Here is a 22,813-nt window from a genome sequence, read left to right on the forward strand (position 1 = left end):
GTAACACCAATTCCTGTGCCAAGCAAGCAGGCATTTTGGAGCAAGAGCTGCCAAAGGAGCAAAGCTGATGCAAACAGACAGTGACTCACGGGCAGGAACCAGACACCAGCACTCCTGGCCTCGTCCTCTGCAGCCTCCCGACGACCCCGGGGTGCCTGGCACTGCATTTGTTTTCCAAGCTGGAGTGGGAAAGCTCTGCTCCTCTCTGGCTCCGCAAGGAGAAGCCACACTCTGACAGGCCCAGCACACGGCACAGGCAAGGCTGTGTTTCACCAGCTGTACAGGTGCTGCTGGTGAAAGGTCTGGGAATTGGGTTGACAATGCTGACCAGCTTTGTGTGCTGCCTGTGCTCCCCTGGCCCCAGGTGGGGGACAGACGGCCCCTCAGAGGGCCAGTGAGGTGAGTGAGAAGGGGAGGCAATGCTGGAGACGCCTGTGACCTTGGGTTACTGCTGCTTTGCAGCCTGGCAAGCACAGCAGCTCACTGGGACTGATGTCAGGGCTCTGAGGTTGAATTTTGTACGAGCTGACCCCCGTACTCTCATGTTGGCCTTTAAAGTCTACACAGAGAGTAGCACTGGTCAGTCAAAGCTGGATGATAAATGATCAAGAGATGTCTGTGAAATCTTCTCCTGAGCCTCCCAGCTGTTGCATCCTGAGGGCTGTCCCATCTTGACCTCTGTATTTGCTGGTGTAAATCACTTCTCAATGCCTGCAGACCGGAGTCCTTTGTAGCACCAAACACCCCCAGTGCTGCTGGAATGCTTCTTGCAGAAATAGCCCGTGTCTGAAGATAAAATAAGCCAAAATCTGCTGAATTTTATCTTTCATTTAAACAACCTTTCCAGCATTTGTGGCTGCAAGGGAAATATTCAAAGAATGATTTGTTGTAGTCTTGAGAGCTGGGTGACTAGTGTTACGGGCTAGGGGAAGGGTGACTTCCAGTGTCCTCCCTAATTATTCTAACTCTGTGCTGTTATACCTGTCACATTGATCACAGGGTGGTTTAAATCTCACGGGGCTGATGTCACATGGTGGCACAGTGCTCGGCAGGGAAAGAGCACTTCAGAGGTAAATTCTCTGGCGCAGATATGTGAGATGTGGATCTAGGTACTACTTCTCTGACGGCAAAGCCCCCCTCACTCCCCCCACTAGAGGAGTGATAGTTCTGGTTAAAAAAAATAAATAAATTTGAAATTACAGGAGCCCTGAAAGTTGAGTTTGTAAAACTGAATGAAGGAGAAAGGACAGCAAGTAGGAGAAGCTGGGAGCAGAAACCTCCTGAACCAAGCCTGCCACTGAATTGACTGTAGCATGAAATCATGTATATTTAAAGACCATGGATTCCTGTATATTTAGGCAATATGAAAAGAAAGACCTTTGTATTGATTGGTATGAGTACTTTCAAAAAGTTATAATGCTTAAATATAAGTTTTGAAAACAACTATAGTGGCATAAAAATTCCATGCATGCTGGGCATAATTCCTGGATGGTTAAACACAAATTGCAGCTTGTTTTCCAGCAAGATCTATCGGAAGTTTGGAGGAACCAGAATGTCATAGATATGTCGAGTATATGTAAGTTTTGTCCTTTCTACCTTGTATTTTACCTGTGTAATGTGACAACTTGCTTAAACAGTCTCTTGTGATTACAGCTTAATGAGTTTTCCTGGATTGTGCAACTATACAGTATTTTGTTTCAATGATGGTTTTGCTTAGTATAGTTGCCTAAAAATAAGAAATAAAACCACTAGTGATGGGACATGTACCATCCTCCCCAGACTTGAAAAGCGTGGGAAAGGGAGGTGATATAAAGATGACCAGACACTTACAGCACTGATAACACTCCAGCCTTCTGCAAGGGTTTGACCTCTACTTCTTAAAGATACCACAAAGCTTTTAATGAACTGTGTGGCAGCCAGATGCATGTTGGAGTAGTCCTGTGCCGTAAGAAAGCTGCGGTAATTGTTAAAGCTTTCTTACAGAATCATGGAATGGTTTGGGTTGGAAGGGACCTTTAAAGGTCATCTGGTCCAACGCGCCTGCAAGGAGCAGGGACATCTCCAACCAGATCAGGTTGCCAAGGTCCAACCTAGCCTTGAATGTTTCCAGGGATGGGGCATCTACCACTCTCTGGGCCACCTGTTCCAGTGTTCCACCACCCTCATCGTAAAGAATTTCTTATGTCCACTCTGAATCTACCTCCTTCCATTTTAAAACTATTACCTCTTGTCCTATCACAACAGGCCCTGCTAGAGTTTCTCCTCATCTTTCTTATAAGTAGATCATCACTTGTCCCTTAAATACCACACCCTCTGTTGCCACATCCCAGAATAGGTTTTACCTGTTTCTGCAATGACAGTGTATTTGTTATTTTCAGACTGCGATCCCCTATAGCTCAAGCCTTCATAGCTGTTGCTACTTCCTAAATGGGTATTTCTGATTTCATACTGGTGGATTAGACTTCCTAAGCAAAGTGTGCCCTTGTTCTTGCAAAATTTCATCTTGTTATTAAATCACTCCTTTGGTTTCTGAGACTCATTTTTAATTCTGTTCTTGTCTTCAGAGTGTGTGAAACTATTCCCAGGCTGATTCATCTGCATGTTTTAACGTTGCATGCTTTAATCTTTTTAACAAATTATTAATGCAGGTGTTGAATGGTCCTATGCTAAGAAGAGATCCCTGATTCCTCAAAGAAATCATCCCCAGGTTTATCAGGGAAATACTTTGAACGCAAACTCTGAAAAAGTTGTGCTTCCAGCTTACAATTAATTTTACCTTGGCAATTCCCTCTTTGCTTAAGAAAAATGGACTAAAATCTTTATCATAGACAGGTTTAACACATCTCTATTTTTTCCCCTTGCCCGCTAGCTAAGTTATCCAATAAGGAGTACTGGCTTCATTTGAAACAGCCTGTTCTTGATTGCCTGCCTTGCTGGCATGAGCAGCTTACCAGTTTACTAAATGAGACTGATTAAATCGACGATTTAATCTTTTGTTCCACTGCCTTTCTGACCTTTGAACTTAAGCTTGCCAATCAAAAAATCTCTGCGCCATCAGAAAGTTAGGCATTTGGGATGGTGTTAGAGATTTCTCAGTGATGGTTCATTAGCTACTTCAAGCATTAAAAGTTTCTTAAGCGTTAAAAGTGCTGGCTGCTTGAGAGTATGTGAACTTTCTTCATCCTGTTCTTCCCTTATTACGACCTATGTTCTTCACATCCTTTTTAAGATGAATACTGGGTCTCAATCAAGCCGAAGGTGAAGATGACATGACACTGTCAGTGTTTGCAATCTGCCCTCTGCTGAAAACAAAAACTGTTGCCAGTGTTAGTCCCTGGGTCTGTGTAAGCAAAGAAGATGGTTTGTCAAAACAAAGACGTGGTATGATTTGAACTGTTTGGAAATGTAATGACAGACCGTGGTCACGAGTGCAGTGGTTCCATTTTGGGGTACACCTAACATTGAGTTAAATTAGAAAGGGGCTCAGGTGGCTTTCAGGAAAGGTCTGAAAGGGCCAGCCAAGGAAGGACATGTGATCCTGCAGAAGCTCTCCTGTTACCCTCTGAAGGTTTACAAATAGCTTTGACCCAGTAAAGTGTTTTTGTAGCTTGCTCTCACAGCATCGTGAGATTTCCTCACCATTCAGCACTTACAACTACACACAGTGAGCTGGTGTCATCTTGTTCTGATGATTCAAATATTAACCCAAGGAGAAAAAAAAAATCTTTTCTGCTTTGTACCTGTAAGCTTCATGTTGGACCAGGAACCACCTGTCCTTCTGCAGCTGGCATAAATTCAGCACAAAAACATAACGCTAACCTAAATTTGTTGCATGTACTAGCTAATGTAAAATATGTGGTGGTGTGCAATGCCTGATCAGTATTAAATCTCCACTGGGATGCGATCAGATGTGACGATGCATTATTCTGCTGTCAGTCTGCCTTCACCGCCTCACACGGTGGCAAACTGCAGAGACAGAGGCAGTGCCAGCTCTATATCCTAGAGAAGAGGAGGTGGTGGGTTCCTGGATCTGCTGTTTTTTCCTGGGCCACAGCCATTAGTACAGCTCGAATAACAGGCTCACCCGAACTAAGAGCTAAGGTCTGCAACTTCAGTGATGAGCTACAGATCCCCCTGTTACCATAAGGTACCTCTGGGACTAGCTGAATATTGCTGCTGAGCTATAATTAATAGGATGTTAATTATTACGTTTGGCTAGGAAAGACAAGCGTGAGGAACTGTATCCAAGGGGTTCTAGGAGGAGCCAGCTGAAAGAAGGCTGGTTAGGCAACAAGGACACATTTGGACAGTGGAAGACTAGCCCTCAGCCAGGCTCCCTAACTCTGCTTACGCTGTGTAACACAGCCCCATGGCAGCACACTCCTCTCCGAATTACAGCCTAGGGGAAAGAGGGTGCTACAGCTAAGTGTGTTTCTGGTTGGTGGGCAAGGACTCTCAGCCTGACACTAACATATGAGAAATCCATGTATTTGCATTTAAGAAATTTCAAGAGTTTAGCTTTCCTGAAAAGTGGAAAAATGGAACAACCCAGTGACAGAGTTATTTCTGAATGTCTTTTCTTCTTTCTAGGTCAATTTTCATTTTCTTTGTCCAAATATCTTGAAGAAAAGCAACTAGTGCTCGAATTCCCTTTTTAGTTTTTGCCATCTTCTTGAAACTTCTGCAAAGCAGCTTTTGAGCCCTCGCTGCTGCTGTCTTTAAGAGAGCTACACTTAGTCCAGCAGTAAGAGAAATAGGATAGTTCACAGCGCCTTGGAGAAAAGGACTGAGAATGCATAGGCAAATAAGCATACAGAAAAGGAGAAAGTAAAGAAGCTCAACATGGAGAACCATAGTGAAAGTAATAACACATATATTCACCAGTAGCAGAGAGGATGCTAGCTACATTTCTGCTTCCATTCACAGAACTGTTGCAGAACTGGGCAAGTGCCGAGTCGTTGGCTATCTGGCTCATAAAAGCAGCTTCACCACGGATCTGAGGGGCAGTAGTTTTTGCAGAGGGTCTTCAGCAACGGCAGGCAAAGTCTCTGAATCGGAGCCTCTCTGTTTTCCTCTCTCTCTCTCCCCCTCCTTTTTTTTTTTTTTCTGTTCTGTCTTCCCCCCTGTTTTAACATTGTCTGTAGGGCGAAACCAAACAAACTTCTTGTATCCAGAGCATCCTCCAGCAAGTTGTTCCAGAAGTCTACTACGAGTTGGTGAAGATCCACCTCCTTTTGCATGTTCTGAACTTGGAATTAATGTTTCACTTGATGACATCTTATTTTTGTATTTGGAAGAGACAGTGAAGAGTTAATCCCTATTGACTATTTTCCACAAGAAGCACCAGATATTAATGGTGGCTGGCTGGGACTTTATTTCTACTTTCATTCAGTCTTTCACTGCCTCATGCCCTTTCTGCTTCCAAACAGCGACCGTATTTACCTAGTTACTTTGATGAATTAACTAGAGGGACTTCAGCTTGCTTGTGCAGCTTTCAGAAGCCCAGAGTTGCAAGGAAGGAGCACTCCATTAAGGAAGAGTCATTGCAAGGGTGTGGACATTACTGGGCTAGCCAGCGGCAAGAACAGTAACAAGTCATAGGTGATCTTCAAATAACCTCAAGCCAAAGGGAGAAATACTACTTCCTGATAACATGAAACTTGGAGAAACTGGGTAGGAAACAGATGTGTCCGTTCATGACCCTCATGTTGAAAGCCCATGTGAGTATTTATCAAGGTAACACCCTTGGGTAACATAGGAACCTTTCAGAGAGTGATTGCTGTCTCGGGGATCCCCTCCTGACCTTAGCTTCTCTTCTCCCAGTGGTCTGAAAATGAGATGCAGAGAGGAGATTGCTGCCTTGCAGTAACAAGTATAACACTTTTTAGGCTGCAGTTTCACACTGCTAAAATGAACAGCTCTTCCTTAATGGAGTGCTCCTGCTTCTTCCTCTCCTCTCTGCTCAGCACTAACCCTTGTTTTTATCCCACTGCAAGCAGGTTTTCAGGGAGCTAAAACTGCAGAATTCTGCTTGCTGCCTTTTTTCAGGGCTAGTTTTTGCTGGTTTAGATTTGTGAACCAGCTCACTCTGCAATCAGAAGACTCTCAGAACCAGGACTGCCTGTTCCCATGGCACCTGTAACTCATTTTGAAATTAGCAGTGTTAAACGTTAGATGGCACATTTGGATGTATCTTCCTCAGCAGGTATAGGTTATGATTCATGAGGATAATCACAAGCATTGTCTTTCATTGCTCAAAGTCCTCCTTGTACTGCAGATTCTCCCATGACTGCATCATCCTTTCTTTCGGACCCAGATGCTGCGCAAAATGGAATTACGCATGTTTGTAATCTGAGAGAAAACTGGGCGATGCTGCCAGTTGCGCATGCTAAGCCTTTAGCTACACTGTAGCCTTTCTCATCATTGCCTCCACATAGCAGAAATAACTTCCCCAGTTTGGGGACCCTGCATACTGTTGCAGTTTGAGGCGTAGGAGGGGCGGCAGTCACATAAAGCTATGACGTCAGTGGAATCACGCGCACTATTGTTCCAGGGAAATTTACTCCACGTCAGGAACTAAGCATGCAAAAGAGAAGTTCATCCACACAGAGCTGATGAGTAACAGACACGGGGTATAATTTCACAGCCCACAACGGGAATGGGTAGGGGGTAGGGCTCAAGGCAGCATGGGACTCCAGGTGACAAGTCAGGGAAATGCTAGCAAAAGGGTCATACTGTCCTCAGGTCAACCTGACCTAGCTATTATTGCTGGCTAGCTCTTTGTGTAAAGCCAGCTGATCCAGTAGTGCACAAATCTGGCAACGACAGTCACACAGCTGCAACCTCCATCTGTATTAGAAAGCTAGTGGTTGTATCTTCAACTTCCAGATGTCTTCTGCATTTTGAATGCCCCTTGGGATAATCTGTTGCCTTTACTGCAATCATCTAGAAGCCAAGCTGTGATTAATTCTGCAGTTACGTAAAACAGAGAGGAAGCTCAGTTCTCTACCTCATCCTTACACACTTGATTCCAAAGGAGGACACAAATGGATCAAGTGCTCCTTAGGTACTTTTCTCCTCTCATTCTTTGCTCATCATGGCCAAGAGAGAAACACCTATTCCTGCAAGACCTTGCCCACCCCTGCACCTCCCTGGCACATGACCACAGCAGGTTTTAGTTTGTTATGTACTGTATGAATAAAGGGTGTTGATAGTTGTGTTCAACCCATCACCTCAGCTTTAGCGACAGCCCTATGCTACACAACACTGTGAAAACCCGGCTTGGTTTGCGCTTTTGCTGCCTCGGACTTGATGATCTTGGAGGTCTCTTCCAACCTTAAGATTCTATGATTCTCAAAATGGTTTCCAGATGAAGTAACACACACTGCTTTCCGCGCTCCGGACCAGCATTAACGCCGCTGTCAGTCTGCGTCCCGCACAAGCGGCTGTAGCTACCGCCACCAGCCACCTCCCCCAGCCCGGAGGGGCCGACAAGCGAGGGCCACCCTCCCTCTGCGCACCCAGGAGGGTCTCAGGAAGGACCGGTTACAGGGGCGCAGGTAGCGAGGGACATCCGCCCCCACGCTCCTCGGCAGGTAGGGCCGGCCCACTGTGCCCACGGCAGGGCTGCGAGCGGGGCAGGGGCCGCCGAGCCCCTCACCCCACTCCGACGGCCGCAGACGAGCGCGCTCCACCCCCGCCCTGACCCGACCCAGATTCTCCGGGGAAGGGGCGGGGCCTCCGTCTCGGCCAATCGCCGCGCCAGCGTCACGCGGGACGGTGGTGACGCGCGGGGCCGCCTCCATTTTGCGGCGCAGCGGCGGGGCGGGGCAGCAGTCCGGAGCGGAGGGAGGAGAAGGGAGCTGCCCGCCAGCCGAGCGCCGACTGCCTCACACCGAGACCCGCAGCCCAGGTCCGTGACACGGCCGGGGGCCCGGCCCGGCGGGACGCGGGGGTCTCTCTGCGGAGCGCGTCGCCGCGGGCTGGGCGGGCGGCGTCGAGGGAGCAGGGTTGGCGGCGCAGGGGGCTCCCGGCCGCGCAGGCAGGCGGCCAGCCTCCGACCGGCGGCCGGTGTTGTCGCCGCTCTGTTTTGCTGTCGTGTTGTCCGCCGAGCGGGTGCTGTTGGCGTCGCCGCTGGGTGCGGCGCGGGCCGCCATTTTGTGGCAGTACGATGGCGTTTGCTTTTCTTCTCTTGCCCGACGGGGGCGGTGCGCATGCGTTGGCAGAGAGGGGCGGTGCGGCGTCTGTTTGTTGTGGGCGGGGCTGCGGGCGAAGCGTCGGGTTCCTATTGGCGTAGGCTAAGGCGGACCCCACCTGGCTCCTTCCTATTGGGCCGGAGCGGGGGCGGAGCTGGGCTGCGGGCCTGCTGCGGACTGCGGCAGGGCGGGGGGCTGGCTGGCTGCGCGGGGCCGGGGCGTGCTGAGTCACCGGGAAGGGCCGGCGGCGCTGACGGGGCGGGCGCCGCGTCTCCCGCAGCGAGCTCCGCGCCCACAGCCATGAGCGGCTGCCGCGTCTTCATCGGGAGGCTGAACCCGGCCGCCAGGGAGAAGGACGTGGAGAGGTTCTTCAAGGGCTACGGCCGCATCCGGGACATCGATCTGAAGAGGGGGTTTGGGTTTGTGGTGAGTGCGCCCCTCTGCAGGGCACTGCGGCCCGCGTCCCTTGGTGGTCACGCTCCTTACTGCACCTTTGACGTGCACAGAGCTACCTAGAGATGGTTTTTTTTTTTTTAATTATTTTTTAATTTTTTTTTTTACTTTGATGTTTTTGCTGTGGTGTTTTTGCAGGAGTTCGAGGATCCGAGGGACGCAGATGATGCTGTCTATGAATTGGATGGAAAAGAGCTTTGCAGTGAGAGGTGAGGTACCCTATTTCATGAATATATAAAGTTAGATATCTAAAATAATAAGTGAGTCAATTTGAACTTGTGTTGTGTTGTCAGTACTGTTTGAACTATTTTGTGGGATTTTTTTTCCCCCAATAACTATGAAGGAATATGTCAGAAGGAAAACATAAAAATGTATGGTTTTCCATTTCTTTTTTTTTTCCCCAGGGTTACTATTGAGCATGCAAGAGCACGCTCTAGGGGTAGAGGCAGAGGGAGGTACTCCGACCGTTTTAGTAGCCGCCGTCCACGTAGTGACAGGAGGTATGTATAGCTTTGAACTGATGGAGTTTAAAAAAAGAGTACTGTGGGCTCATCTGATACAAGAACTTGAGCTAGAACGAGATCTAAAAAGGCATTATTTGCCTTTTTAGTCAGCCACTTGTTGTGGCAGTAGAGTAGTGAGGATTACGAAACTTATCAGGTATGCTTGTTGTCTTTATGCTCTCTTCCTAAAGTGCTTAATGCTTGTCGTAGGTTACTTGGGGCATTCTATAGTTAAGTTGTAGTAATAATGGTCATCTACTGATTCCAGTTAATGGTACAACCTTTATTAATATTAACATGCAGCTATGTTAATTACTAATAGAAGTCTCAATTATTTGTTTCCAACCAGAAGTGCCCCACCTGTAAGAACAGAAAATCGCCTCATAGTAGAAAATTTATCTTCCCGAGTCAGCTGGCAGGTTTGTTGAAACACGATTAACTATTTTGACTTCATTTAATGGGTATGTAATGTAATGTAATTATTTTGTAAAAATAAGTAATTTTAAAAGTAAACTTAATTTATTAAAAATGTTTATGTAATTAATGTAATTTAAATAATTAATTTAAATATTTTGAATGAAAACTAGTTAATTTTAATTTGTAATAATAAATGTATATATTTGAGGATATATATTTATTTTTTTTCATGTTTTTAAAATCCATTTTAACCACATATTAAACCCTTTATTTGCCAGCCTATCTGTGTCGTTGGCCTTATGACGAGGAGTGCCTGTGGGTTATCCTAATCGTTCTGTCTTGGTCACTCTTGGTTGGGCCTGGTTGACTTTCCAGTCAGCTCCTACAATGTCACTTGGCCACCTCTAGATCTGTGTTTGCCGGTCTAGACGTAATCGATGCACTCCTTAAAGTGACACATTGCAGCGATCCCAGAGCGTTAACGAGATCTGATTCCTAAGTTGAGAGCTGTTCTTCCTGTAACGCTTCCGAAAAAAGAGGTCCTGGTCGAAAAGAGTTGAAAGATACGAAGTTAGGTGGTCGTTGGAATCCTGATCGCAGTAAAGTGGTCCTTGGTAACATCAAGCATAGAGAATGTCTGGATCCATCAGTGGTCTCCTAATAGGGAGAGCAGTGCGATTAATGGCTTCCATCGACTGGGTAGTGTTCGTCAAGTGGGTGGCGAAGAGCCAGTCGGGCATGTGTCATGACGGTATCTCCGGTCGCTTAATGCAGTTTGCTGCTTGGCTAGCCTAGGGCAATATTAATAAAGGTAAAGTAAACTATATTTTTAATGACATATGGGGCACAAAATAATTGGTGTTATGTAAATGTAATTCTGTATGCATATAAAATTCGTAATGTAAATGGAGACTGAAATAGTACAAAAATATGTGGGTTAGTATTTGACACTCAGTCCCGTATCTATACAAATGTACTTTTCTTGTTTCTTTCTTTCTTTCTCTCTTTCTTTCTTATTTATATAATCTTTGTAGACTAATATTTCCTTAATGTTAAGATACTTTATTAGCATTTTGCTTAAAGCAATATGCTTTTTTTTCATTTATTTCGTGCCCTGATATAGATAATTCAATTTTGATAGAACAGAAGTATGGCAATTGCCATGTTTGTAATTTATCTAACATCTTCTCTTTCAGTAGTCATAAGTTTCTTTTGTTTCTTTTTAATTATTTTTATATAGATAAGTATTAATTTCACTTCTTTGCATAACATGACTGGTCTTGTGTTAGGATCTCAAAGACTTCATGAGACAAGCTGGGGAAGTAACCTTTGCAGATGCACACAGACCTAAGTTAAATGAAGGGTAAGCCTCTGAAGTAATCCTTTGAAAGCTGTAGAGCAGTATTTGTATATGCTATGTACATATTTGAGGAGGGAAGCTGGCTACTTGCAGTGGTCAGCAGCTGTTCATGGTTTAATATAGCTACCCTTTGAAAAGGCATTCTGTAGCATTTGGAGAGGGGAATTCTTCAATTTATACTTGAGTTATGGCGTAGGATGACTGCACTAAGCAGTGTGAGGTTTTTTGAATTGTTTTTCTTTTTTTTTTTTTTTCCTCAGAGTATATTTTACTCTATCATCAAAAACATAACTTGTAATAGTGAGCTGTGTAGGTTTGAATCTTTCTTTTTTTAAATATTTTTTTTTTTCTTTCTTCCTCTGTAGGGTGGTTGAATTTGCCTCTTATGGTGATTTAAAGAATGCTATTGAAAAGCTTTCTGGTAAAGAAATCAATGGAAGGAAAATCAAACTAATTGAAGGCAGCAAAAGGCACAGGTATGGATTTCTACTCTTTTAAATATTCAGTAAGAAAGCTTTGAAGTCAGTGACCAGGCAACCAAACTGGAGACCTGTGAATTGGCTGGTTATTGTTATGGTCCATGATGCTTCATTGCTTACACCAGTGATCTTTTTCCTCAGTAGGTCCAGAAGCAGGTCACGGTCCTGTAGCAGAAGCTCCTCCGGTTCTCGTAGCCGTTCCCGTTCTCGCAGCCGCAGGTCTTACAGCAGGTCAAGGAGCGGGAGCCGTAGCAAGTCTCGATCAGTTAGTAGATCTCCCGGGCCACAGAAGAGCCAGAAACGTGGTTCTTCCAGTAGGTCTAAATCCCCATCATCTGAGGATCGGCAGAGGTCTAGATCGAGGTCCAGATCTGTTGACAGTGGCAACTGAACTATAAGTAACTTGCCCTGGGGGCCCTTTTTTAAACCATACTTGCTAAAACTTGTGGTAAGTATGTGACTTTCTGTGGGGTAGGGTTTGGATGGGGGAGGGGGGAGGGATAGGGGAACTTTGTAGATGTGGACCATGGTGGGAAGGGTTATTGACTAATTGTATTAAATGTTTTTTGATAACCCTTTTCTTGCTCACGTTCTTTTGTGAATGTCTGAAGTGTATAGTTTGTGTATATTGGCAGAGCTCTTTATAACTAAAGCAGATAACTTAAATTTTTTTGTACTCAAAAGAATCTGAACACTTAATTCCCAGCATATTAAACTGTGAATAGCAGCTCAGAACACTAGCGTGATATCTCAAATTAAGCTAATAGCTTTAGGCATCTAAGAGCTCTACATGTGCTGTACATAAAGCTTAATTTCAGAGGATATTTTTTGTGCTTTAAACCATTGTTTCAGTTATAGGTCAGCAGATTTAGTGCTGGTCAGTACTGGTAATAAAACTTTATTTTAAAAGTTTTTCGTTTAATGACTTGCACTACACTAAGAAAATGCCCATTTCACTGCCCTGTGGTATAATATTCTATAAAGCACCGTAATTCTTAAGAACTAACTAGCTCAAATAAAGTACAAAGAAACATCTTCCTGCTTCTGGTGTGTTCTTACTGTTAATAAAGTTGTCGTGACTGCATGTCATGTTATTGGGCGATGTTAAAATGTTTCTTAAAGGTGGGTCTACAGCAAAGCTGTTGTTCAGTGTTTTGGGCATGGGGGAGAACTAACTAACTTTTAAATACATCACCCCCTGTGTGTCCTTAAATATCTTTATGTTCTGAAATAAGAGCCTTGGTAATAAGGAGAATCATGTTGTCATAGTTCAGAGCAAAAAGTGGAATGGGCAAGTCATTCAGATGTTAATCACTTTAGATGATAAGCGTGTAATGTTAAAGATGGGCGTAGTCAGCATACGGCATTAGTGTGTTTGTGCATACATGTATGAGAGAACATTGAGGTGTGGGTAAAGCATCTTGATAGCCATCAGTCCTCATTCTGTAGGAAGAAGAAGGATTTTTAAGTTGAGTACTGCAGCAGTGGCCATCTGCAGTTCTGCATTTTAGTGTTTGTGCCTTACAGGGGCAGCAACCCTCTGCAATCCCTGTCTCTCAAGCCCTCAGCCATGTTACAGGAGTTTTAGAATTTAATTTTAAAAATGTGTTTTTCTTACAAAGTGCTTTGCAAAGCCACTTCAGTCATCCATGGAAACCTTTAGAAAGATCTCTGGAGCCTAGGGTGTGCTTTGCATTAGATCCTGGGAACTGCAGGGTGGTTCGGCTCAGTGAGGTCTGGCTGTAGGGTAGGTCGGTCGTGTGGGGTCTCTGCAGGCCCCGCTGCCTTTTCTCTGTACTGTTACAGAGTTCTCTCGTTCGAAGGAAATGAATGAGGAGCTTTTGTGGCCTGTGAATCTAGCCGTTCAGGTGGCACTGTGTCAAACTGCCCAGTGCTGCTGGGAGCAGGTATTGAGAGGTGGTCACATGGAGATGTGGTTAATTGGATTATTGCCAGTCAGCTTTGGGGAGTGGGAGGCCTCTTTCTCAGAGGGTGGTAGTTCAGATGCTGGATCCCCTGGAGGGGTGTGGGTGAAGAGGGCTTTAACCTCGGGGGGGTAGCAGCAGCACTGACACTCATCCGAGTGTAAGGTTAGCTGCGTTGTCTCCCATCAGCTGCTCCTTCCTGCTTACTTGAGTGATTATGGGCATCAGTGTTCAAGGGGGACTGGGCTCCCAACAGGAGCCCAGGTGGCTGAAGGTACCTGATGACTGGAAAGGGATGGGATTTCGGACACTTCCCTCTCTCAGGCTAAATAGGAAGTACTGTCTGCTCTATACATGCTTCTGAATTCTGTTTCTAAACCACACCACCTGCCTTGCAAGCAGCATGAAGAGATGTTCCCGTTTACCTGGAGAGCTGGCTGTTGTGATGGTGAACTTCCAGTATGAAACAAACTCCCAGGCTTTGCATTATGGAGGGTTATATTGACTTCTGGCCAGAAATGATTCTGCGTTTGTTAAGCGTGGGTTCTTGGCGTGAGCCTGTTTATTCTCAGTTAAGATGGATTACTTCAGGTTATGATGCATACTTAACACATGGGAGGTGTTCATACCCGTCCTCCCTCATGCTCATCTTTGCAGCGAGTGTCCTGAACAGGTGGTGTGTTTAGTTCCCTGCCTCCTACAACACAAAGCACATTCCAGGCTCATCTCTTCCCAGAGGTCCAGCTTGCTGGACCCAGGCGTGACGTACTAAGGCAGGCTGCATAGCCACGTTTGGTTCTCGTGGCCTCTGCTGTGTGGAGAGCAGTGGTGTACCGTACAGTGCTTGAGTTTTGGAAGATAGGAGTGACCAGCACTCCATGGGCTGCTCAGCTTGCACGCTGGGTCTCCGTGGCTCCTGCAGTGAGAAACTTTCACATCTCATTTTGGGTCTTTGTTAGAGAAATTACATTAATCTTCAGCGATGTCTTCAGGAGCTGCTTCCAGCATGTGCGAGTGGGACAATTACAGGTAAGTTAAAAAGGGAACTGATGTGGGCAGTGATTTTCATACGGGCAAAACTGGGACCAGTTGCTTTGGAGCATGGCCCTAAGCTGTCACAAAGGGTTGTCAGGATGACTTGGAAGTCGCTGGAAGTGCACCTGCGCAGGCGGGGAGAGTCTAGGTCTGGAGCAAGGTCCTTCGGAAATAACAGCGAGGGTGCGGATAGCTCCATGGTGATCCCTTTTTGTCTGCTGTAAATGAGCATATAGATAAAAGCCTTACACAGAACTGCTGGAGACCTGTAAGCCAGCTGCAGAAGGTGGAACTCGGAGGGGCTGCGATAGTGGCTGCTGCAGATTCCCTCTGTATTGTTTTCTTGTTTTCCCATTGTTTCTGGTGGATCTTGCCACTGGTTTCATTTCTTGAGCAGTAACTGTGTCCACAGCTGTGCAGATCGTTTTTGTTGCATCTGAAGAAAAATGTAGTGAGAATAAGCAGTTCTGAACCCAGGTTACAGTGAGATGATGTCACAGATACAGTTGGTGTTGCTGGGTAACTTAAAACAAAAGCAAGGACTTTGGAGGTCCTGTCAAAATACTTAAGCCATTTTCTTTCCAGTCACTTCATGAATCAGAGCCTGGAAAAGCCACCCTGGTACAAGCCATCTGGTACAAGCCCCCTGCCAGCAGCAGGGACATCTCCAACCAGATCAGGTTGCTCAGAGCCTCATCCAACCTGGCCTTGAATGTTTCCAGGGATGGGGCTTCCACCACCTCTCTGGGCAACCTCTTCCCACGCTTCACCACCCTCATTGTAAAAAAATGTTGTCTTCATGTCTAGTCTAAGTCTACCCTTGTTTAGTTTAAAGCCGTTACCCCTTGTCCTATTTCTACAGGGCCTAATGAAAAGTCTGTTTCCTGTAGGCCCCCTTTAGGTACTGGAAGACCGCTATAAGGTCTCCCTGGAGCCTTCTCTTCTCCAGGCTGAACAGCCCCAACTCCCTCAGCCTGTCCTCATAGGAGAGGTGCTCCCGCCCTCTCATCATCTTCGTGGCCCACCTCTGGACTTGCTCCAGTAGGTCCACTTCCTTCTTGTGCTGGAAGCTCCAGAGCTGGACATAGTACTCCAGGTGGGGTCTCACCAGAGCAGAGTAGAGGGGAAGAGTCACCTCCCTCAACCTGCTGGCCACACTCCTTTTGATGCAGCCCAGGCTGCAGTTGGCTTTCTGGGCTGTGAGTGCCCATTGCTGGGTCATGTCCAGCTTTTTGTCCAGCAGTACCCCCAAGTTCTTCTCAGCATGGCTGCACTCAATCCCTTCACCCCCCAGCCTGTATTGATACTGGAGGTTGCTGCAACCCAGGTGCAGGTCCTTGTACTTGGCCTTGTTGAAACTCATGAGGTGTGCATGGGCCCACTTGTCAAGCTTGCCCAGGTCCCTCTGGTGTCAACCCCACCACTCAGCTTAGTGTTGTCTGCCAACTTGCTGAGGGTGCACTTGATCCTGTCTATGTCACTGATGAAGATATTAAACAGTACTGGTCCTAGTACAGACCCCTGAGGGACACCACTTGTTACTGATCTCCATCTGGACATTGAGCCACTGATCACTGCCCTCTGCATGTGACCACCCAACCACTTCCTCATCCACCACACGGTCTGCCCATCAAATCCATATCTGTCCAATTTAGAGAGAAGGATGTTGTGGGGGACTGTTTCAAAGGCCTTACAGAAGTCCAGAGGGACATCATCCGTAGCTCTTCCCTTGTCCACTGATGTAGTCGCTCCATCATAGAAGGCCGCTAGGTTGGTCAGGCAGGACTTGCCCCTGGTGAAGCCTTGCTGGCTGTCTCGAACCACCTCTCTGTCCTCCATGTGCCTCAGCACAGCTTCCAGGAGTATATGCTCTATGATCTTCCCAGGCACAGAGGTGAGGCTGACAGATTGGTAGGGTCTTCCTTTCTACCCTTTTTAAAAATGGGTACAGTGTTTCCTTTTCCCACTCACTGGGGACCTCACCTGACTGCCATGACTTTTCAAATATCATGGAGAGTGGCTTGGCAGCTACATCAGCCGATTCCCTCATGGCTCTGGGACGCATCTTGTTGGGTCCCATAGACTTGTGTATGTTCAGGTTCCTCAGGTGGTCAGGAACCTGATCTTCCCTTACAGTGGGAGGGAGTTTGCGCCCCCAGTCCCTGTCTTGTGGGCCATCTACTTAAGAGGTGTGGGAAGAGAGATTGCCAGTGAAGAATGAGGCAAAAAAGTTGTTGAGTACCTCAGGCTTCTCCTTGTCTGTTCTTACCAGTTTGCCTGTCTTGCTCATCGGGGGTATGCTTTCTTTGACCTTCCTTTCCTGGCTGACATACCTGTAGGAGCCCTTCTTATTATTCTTTTGCATCCCTTCAGCTTCAGCTGCGCCTTGGTCTGGAAGCATCAGAGGGATGACTGGTGGGGGATCTCCAGCCATCTTTGCAGATACTTGGCTGGGCTTTGTCATTATGGACCTGTTGAAGTTGGACAAGAGCCAATGTCTGTGCTAATACTGTATGCATTTTTAATTGATCTTGAATCTTTTTATGTCCTTTCCTAGCAAAAGATCCAAATGTATCCTTCTTTCAGCTGCAGTACTTTGCAGTTCTGTCCTGTTCTTCCTCCCACCGCTCCAAAAGTGACACTCTTCAGTGAATCTCTTCACACCTTGCAACAAAGCTGCGATTTGTTGCATGAAAGAATATCCAGCGTTCTCTTGTAGTTTTAGGTGTGTGTGACTGTTTTTTTGCATGTGCTCGGTGCCAAGTCACAGCTTCTGCAGGATGTCCTTCCTAGTTTAAGCGCAGACTCTGAAAACCTCTGAGGACTAATAGCATAGGTAGTATATAGCTACATGAGACATTCTGCTGATGCACAAAGTTATAAGTTCTATTGTCTTCAGTTATCTTTGAATTTTTGACTGGGAGTTGTATTTAATGTGTTGGGTATGTAACCCTGTGTTAAAGGGCAGCTGGATTCTGCCCCTAGAAAGCAGTAATTAATTGATAGTTCCATTGTAAGCACATGTGGTTTGGACTGGAAAGCTGTACTTGCCATTTGGTTTCTTTATTCTGTCATAGATCCTAAAGACCAGGATGAGTAGAAGTCCCTCTCCAAGCTGGAACAGCAAGTAGAGCAATGGGAAGAAGTACAGGGGGCCAATGATTTCCGGGGCGAAGGCAACCTTGAGGATAGTCGAGCAAAGCTGTACGTTCTGGCAGCCGGCTTCCATGCACACTGTCCGCCTGCATCTGAAGGAGGACAAGTTAAACCCTGACAAGTATTACAGTTTTAATCCACTTTTTAACAACCCAAAAAGAACCCTGCCTGCCTTGCTGTTGCAATGCGTTGTGTATTTGCCTGTGCTAAAAGCTGCTTTGTTGGGACCTGTACTGGGATCTCTAAAGGATGAAGACAGATCACACTACAAAAGTGGATTTAGTGCTTAATGGTGTCTGGAGGCCTTGTGTCCTGCTCTGGGCTCTGCAGCTTTCTGCAGGGAAGGAATCTGCTTTGTGTGTTGAAGCCTGTGTTTCAAGACCAGAGCTGTCGTACCTCTCTGTTTCTTCTGGTGGTAAGAAAGTGAGGGAAGAGGGAGTGGAGGGACATACCGGTCATTAAGCTTGAAGACTGCAGAAAGAACATAGCCCAGCAAAAATCCAATACAAGGCATCAAGGCAGAAGATCCCACAAGGGATGGTGAGAAGACAACCATGATACTGCTTCCCACATTGGCCACAGACAGAACGATTATTGCAGCAGACGACAGAAGAAGCACAACCATCCCTGCCTAAAATAAAAGCGGTCAAGACATGGACAAGACAAAAATTCCCAGCAAAATTTGTTGGAAGTGGCTGTGCCCTGTTCCCTGTCCATCACATATCTAAGTAGGCACTGACAGCGTGTAAGTGCCTTTTGTAGACATAACTGTTACCAGCAGACCCTAAATAACAACATGTCTACAGGCAAAATGACAAACGACTGGTGTTTGCTCCACCAGCCACTTGTTTCTCAGGCATTGCTATGCGTCTCTCTGTTCAAGTCCCTTGGTAGGGGGGGGGTCTAGCATGACATCTCTTCCACCCAAAGCAGGTGGGGAGGAAACCACTTTACTCACAGGCAGAGCCTGCCTTCAGCTGGTGTGGAAGGTGGTGGCTGCGTTTTCGGATCATTTCACTGGTGTCTGGTGATTAAGCAGATGGAGGATCTGGGGAATTTTGGAAGGCAGAATACACAAGCTCTCCTGCCTAACTGTCTACTTTGGAGTCCAATTTGGACAGAGTTCCCCAGGCGTTTTTTAAAAAGTGACTCTCTATCCCTTTCCTCTTTTATAGAGAAGATAAATGGAAAGGTGGTGTTAGCAGAAAGCAACTTGAACCAAGGGCCAGCTGGGCCCCTGTAGGTCACCTTCTCATGATGCTAGGCTTTTAAAGCTTCTGAAATAGTTCAGTCAGCACTGCCCTGTGCTGCGTAAAGGGACCTTTGAACCTCCTGCATCTGCTCTAGCCTGACTGCCAGGTTCCCATGCTTCTTAGAGGTTGGTGATTCCTAACCTCATTTTATCAGGTCTGTTACTGAGTCTTGGCACCCATTTCTTGCCATGCTTTGTCCCAGTTTCTCTGAGATGAAGCCTTAATGAAAGAAACTGTGAAATACGTTAGCTGCTCTCCAGGTGCTGCTAGTGGAGCTCTTGAGTTGGACAATTGTGTAGTCGGTTATCTGGATTTCCCTTTTGCTGTTGAAATGCCTGATGTACAAGGGAGACACGGAGATGATTCCAGGCATAAGTGGGTGCTTGGTAATCTAGTGGCTTCTGCTGGATAGAGATCTCACTGATGTAAGCAGCAACTTTGTGATGTGACTTTTGCCCTGTGCTAGACATCTGAGAACACTGGGGTGATTTTTTTTTTTTTGTTTGGTTATTGGTTTGTTGTTGATTGTTTTTTTTTTTTTTTTTCTTTAATATCTGGGGTCTGCTTTGGTTACAGCAGTGTTCAGGGCAGTGCCTATGAGGCTCACTAGTGCTGCTTGTAGCAAAAGAAAATTAAGATAAAACTGAAGCCAACAAAGAAGAGCAAGGTAGAAAGTTGCCTACAAAATGTTGCTTGTCTGGAAAAGGTGGAGGACTTTGGGCAAATATTTTATTAATTAAAGTGGGGAAGTGGATGTATTGAGTTCTGTCCTCAATCCTTTCATTTCATTGATTTGTGGCATACCTTAAAGAAGTTAATATTTCTGTTCCTCTATTTTTGAAAACTTCCTTGAGGCTCTTGGTTGAAAGGCAACTAGCACAGGATACTTCTTACCTTGATGGTAAAGCCAGTGTACTGTGGTTTCTTCTCATTCAAGATGATGCCAATGGCACAGGGGATTAGCATCAGGACCAGGGAGGTGATTATTCCTTTGTAAGGCACTTTGCCCTCCAAATGACCCTCGTATAGTCCTCCCGAGTAAAGGTACAGAAGCAGAGGCATTAGTCCAACTGCCAGGACCGTTGAGCATGTGGTCATTACATTGCTGGGATGAAGAAAGGACTCTTCAGTAGAAGAATGACACTTTTAAATGGAATATGCTAATTTTTCTTACCAACTTGGACACATGGTTTTAATATAAGACTTTAGCTTTCTCTTTCCCAACTTCTCACTCAGCTTTTCCCATCACTATCAGGTTGTATAAGGATGTGATATGAATAGAGAGAGGGGAAGATGATTCAAGTTCTATACCAGCTCAGAAAGGACCTTCCTTATAGGTACAGCTCACACTTCAGAAATTTACGAGTGACAGAGAAAGTAAAACTTGATATTTCCCCCCTGAATCTTGTTTTATCGCTAGGGTTTCTTGGATTGTGGGGTTCTGCTAGTTCAGTGTTTCTCACTGATGCAGCCTCTTCAGACAGTGTGCTCAGTTTACACAATGATATGCTGCTAAATGGATTGCTGTAGTAGATACGTGCTATATGTACTACTACGTGGAGGCAAAAAAAGTGTTCCTGCATCCATCTCACCAAGAGCAGCAGGCTCTGCTTCACAGAAGGGTACAAAATCCCATTTTATTGTAAAACAGGGACAAATCGGCTCAGTGAGCAATACGGGTGCTGTTAAAATACTCTAGTCTTAGTATTTCAGTCTTTGTCCAGCTTCTTGGGGCCTGATAATGTTGATTAAGCTAGCTTCTGAACCAGTCATATGACTAGATTGGCCTGGGCATTGAGCACGTACCTGAGCTGGCCTTATCTGAGGTTCATGTCCCCTCTTAGTGCCAGGCTAAAGATGTTGGAGAGGTTTCCCCCTGGGCAGTAGCCGCGGATGAGGATGGCCAGGGATTCTGTAGCACCCAGCTGGAAGAGCTTGCCCAATACGAATGCTGTCAAGGGCATGACACCATACTGAGCCATTACAGCAATTGCCACGCCTTTGGGTTTCCTGAGGTGAGTTACGACCTTGGCTATTTCCATCGTGCACCCCAGAGATACCATGATGACGAAGAGGACCACAATAAGGATCACATTCAGGACTTTGTCCATGGCCTGCTGGCTGAATGCAAGCGGTGGTGCCACACTGGTCAAGGAGGTGCTCTGTGTGCGACCTGGGCTCCAAAGCTCTGGGCTTTCAAAAGCTCCCTCGGTCTTGTTCATCCTGCTGAAGGGTTTAGGGGTCCCTTCTTCTGTATGTGGCTGGGAAGATGAGGAGTGGATTGATTTAGAAGTCCAAATAACATCCAATTAATGCAAGCAAAACATCAGCTCTCCTTCAGGCCACCACTCTTATTGTTCAGCAGCTGTTGAAACAGAAATCCATCTTTGAGCAACTACCTGTGAACCCCATTCACTTCAGTAATACATTGTGCAGTTCGTGTAGCTTCTGCTCGGGTCCCCCACCTTTTCCAGCATCTGCTCTCATAATGAGAATAAGGACATAGCTGGTGAGAGCGAGAGGGAGACTTGTTCAAAACTGGTGAAGATGAGCACTTCATAAAAAGTAAAATGAGCTCTCACCAGAAGAGCTCTCATCCACGAGGTACTGTCAAGGCCAATGCTTAAAAACATGATGCATCTAGTGTATGTTTAAAAAAGGTTTAAAAATGCTTATGCTTCTGGCCATAAAACCATCTCTCAATAGGAGGGTTAGGAAGAAACTTCCTCCATGGACAAGTAGTTTCTCTAGCAAACTCTTTGGGGCCTTCATGTCTCTTCCTGATGCAGTAAGTCTGACACTTTCTAGAAATTTTTTGATTACATACAAGAATGAATTCTCCAAGCCTCACCAACATCCAAAATATTACTCCCTCCATAGCACTGAGGGCAGGTTCCTTGTGGCTGGACCCTCAACTGACCTCTGCAGTGCAAAGCCGAGCTCGCTGCAGTGCTGCTTTCAGGGCCTGAGGTGCTCTGCATCATGATCCAGCGAGCAGTGCAGGCATCAGGCATCACCCAAGCTCTCCAAGCAAAGCCAAATGGGCAGCTTTTACCTACCCTGGGCTGCAACCTGCCTCATGCTTTCAGTGCAAGGGTGCACAGCACAACATGCATGCAGAGCTCTGGGGTGTGGGGAAACGGGAGCTGGATGGCTGGTGCTTGGGTGGGAAGAGGGACCAGACAGGAGGCTGATAAAGATTGTTCCTCCGGCTGCTGCAGAGGTGACCTCTGCTCATCCCCCTGCTGCTCCCTGTCCCCTGGCTGTACAGGAGATGCACTTCCCTGCATCTGGGGAATGGCACATCGCCTGCCCCATCCCCAGGTGCCACGCTCCCTGATCCCTCTGCAGGTTTTACTTTCGTTTAAGGCATTTATTGCTTTCAAATCAACCTGAGACAACCCCTAGTTCCAGCGTGGGACCCTAGAAACAGATAGAGCTAGGCACATTAAATTAGAGAGAAGTGAATTCTGTTACCTGACATGCCTGTGGATGCGGTTGTAGGAGGTTTTGGTAACATCACCCACTGCTCCATCCTGTCCTGGCCAAGCTCAGTGAGTGATAGCACTCTTCAGTCCTGCTTCAAGAAAGTATTTCCCCCTTGGCAAAATCTTGTCCTCTGCTTGCAGAATATAAAGCTAAAAGAGCCTAAAACTAAAAGAGCCTTATAGACAAGGAAGTTGTTAATTGATAGTTGTGTTATAGAACTGAAGTCTTTGTCTCTCTGCTGCGGGACTGGGGAAGGGATTTTAACCAGGGAGATCTGCTGCAATTCGACTGAGCTCTGAACTCTTTGCTGAAGGGTGTTACAATGCTGCAGTGATGTGTCCATCACCCCTATTCATCTGGGAACTCAACAGGCTCAGCCTCTCCAGCCCCATTGCTCTGGAAACACCGCTGCCGGCTGGCAGGAATGTCAGAGCTGTTCTTCCCCACTTGCTCTTGCTTTGATTGGGAACTTTGTTTTCCAGGCTGGCAGCCAGGACAGAAAAGCACAGACGGCAGCTCTGGAGCCCAGCATGGGCATCCCTCATCGG

At 46.2% G+C, this 22,813-nt stretch overlaps 2 protein-coding genes across 4 annotated transcripts; one reads left to right on the forward strand and one right to left on the reverse strand.

The window, feature by feature from the left end:
• Positions 1-7,800: 7,800 nt before the first annotated feature.
• Positions 7,801-12,442, forward strand: SRSF5 (serine and arginine rich splicing factor 5). Of its 3 annotated transcripts, XM_086749186.1 has the most exons (8): positions 7,801-7,912; positions 8,476-8,621; positions 8,787-8,857; positions 9,053-9,148; positions 9,501-9,570; positions 10,858-10,931; positions 11,294-11,404; positions 11,549-12,442. In XM_086749186.1, exons 2-8 carry the CDS (start codon positions 8,496-8,498, stop codon positions 11,796-11,798), a joined length of 798 nt encoding a protein of 265 aa, XP_086605312.1. In that variant the 5' UTR covers positions 7,801-7,912; positions 8,476-8,495; the 3' UTR covers positions 11,799-12,442. The 3 variants fall into 3 exon arrangements, 2 of the variants coding, with proteins under 2 accessions (XP_086605312.1, XP_010124060.2); XM_010125758.2 differs by lacking the exon at positions 7,801-7,912 and having other exon boundaries at positions 8,441-8,621; positions 11,552-12,442; XR_015258704.1 differs by lacking the exons at positions 7,801-7,912; positions 11,549-12,442 and having other exon boundaries at positions 8,441-8,621; positions 9,847-10,931; positions 11,294-11,369.
• A 1,312-nt stretch (positions 12,443-13,754) lies between these two features.
• SLC10A1 (solute carrier family 10 member 1) lies at positions 13,755-22,391 on the reverse strand. Its single transcript, XM_010125759.2, is given in 6 exon segments — positions 13,755-14,803; positions 17,419-17,615; positions 17,976-18,154; positions 19,671-19,881; positions 20,583-21,141; positions 22,254-22,391. Coding segments are annotated over 5 exon segments (1,194 nt in total). The 5' UTR covers positions 20,999-21,141; positions 22,254-22,391; the 3' UTR covers positions 13,755-14,612.
• Positions 22,392-22,813: the final 422 nt, after the last annotated feature.

The sequence above is a fragment of the Chlamydotis macqueenii genome, chromosome 5 (genome assembly GCF_036417535.1).
Source record: "Chlamydotis macqueenii isolate bChlMac1 chromosome 5, bChlMac1.mat, whole genome shotgun sequence".
NCBI classification, from domain to species: Eukaryota; Metazoa; Chordata; class Aves; order Otidiformes; family Otididae; genus Chlamydotis; species Chlamydotis macqueenii.

Bases quoted from the DNA above. Each gene is read 5' to 3' on its own strand.
- SRSF5 (XM_086749186.1), top strand. From the start codon at position 8,496: ATGAGCGGCTGCCGCGTCTTCATCGGGAGGCTGAACCCGGCCGCCAGG. The intron at 8,622-8,786 runs GTGAGTGCGCCC...GTGTTTTTGCAG, and splicing joins AGAGGGGGTTTGGGTTTGTG to GAGTTCGAGGATCCGAGGGA. The intron at 10,932-11,293 runs GTAAGCCTCTGA...CTTCCTCTGTAG, and splicing joins AGACCTAAGTTAAATGAAGG to GGTGGTTGAATTTGCCTCTT.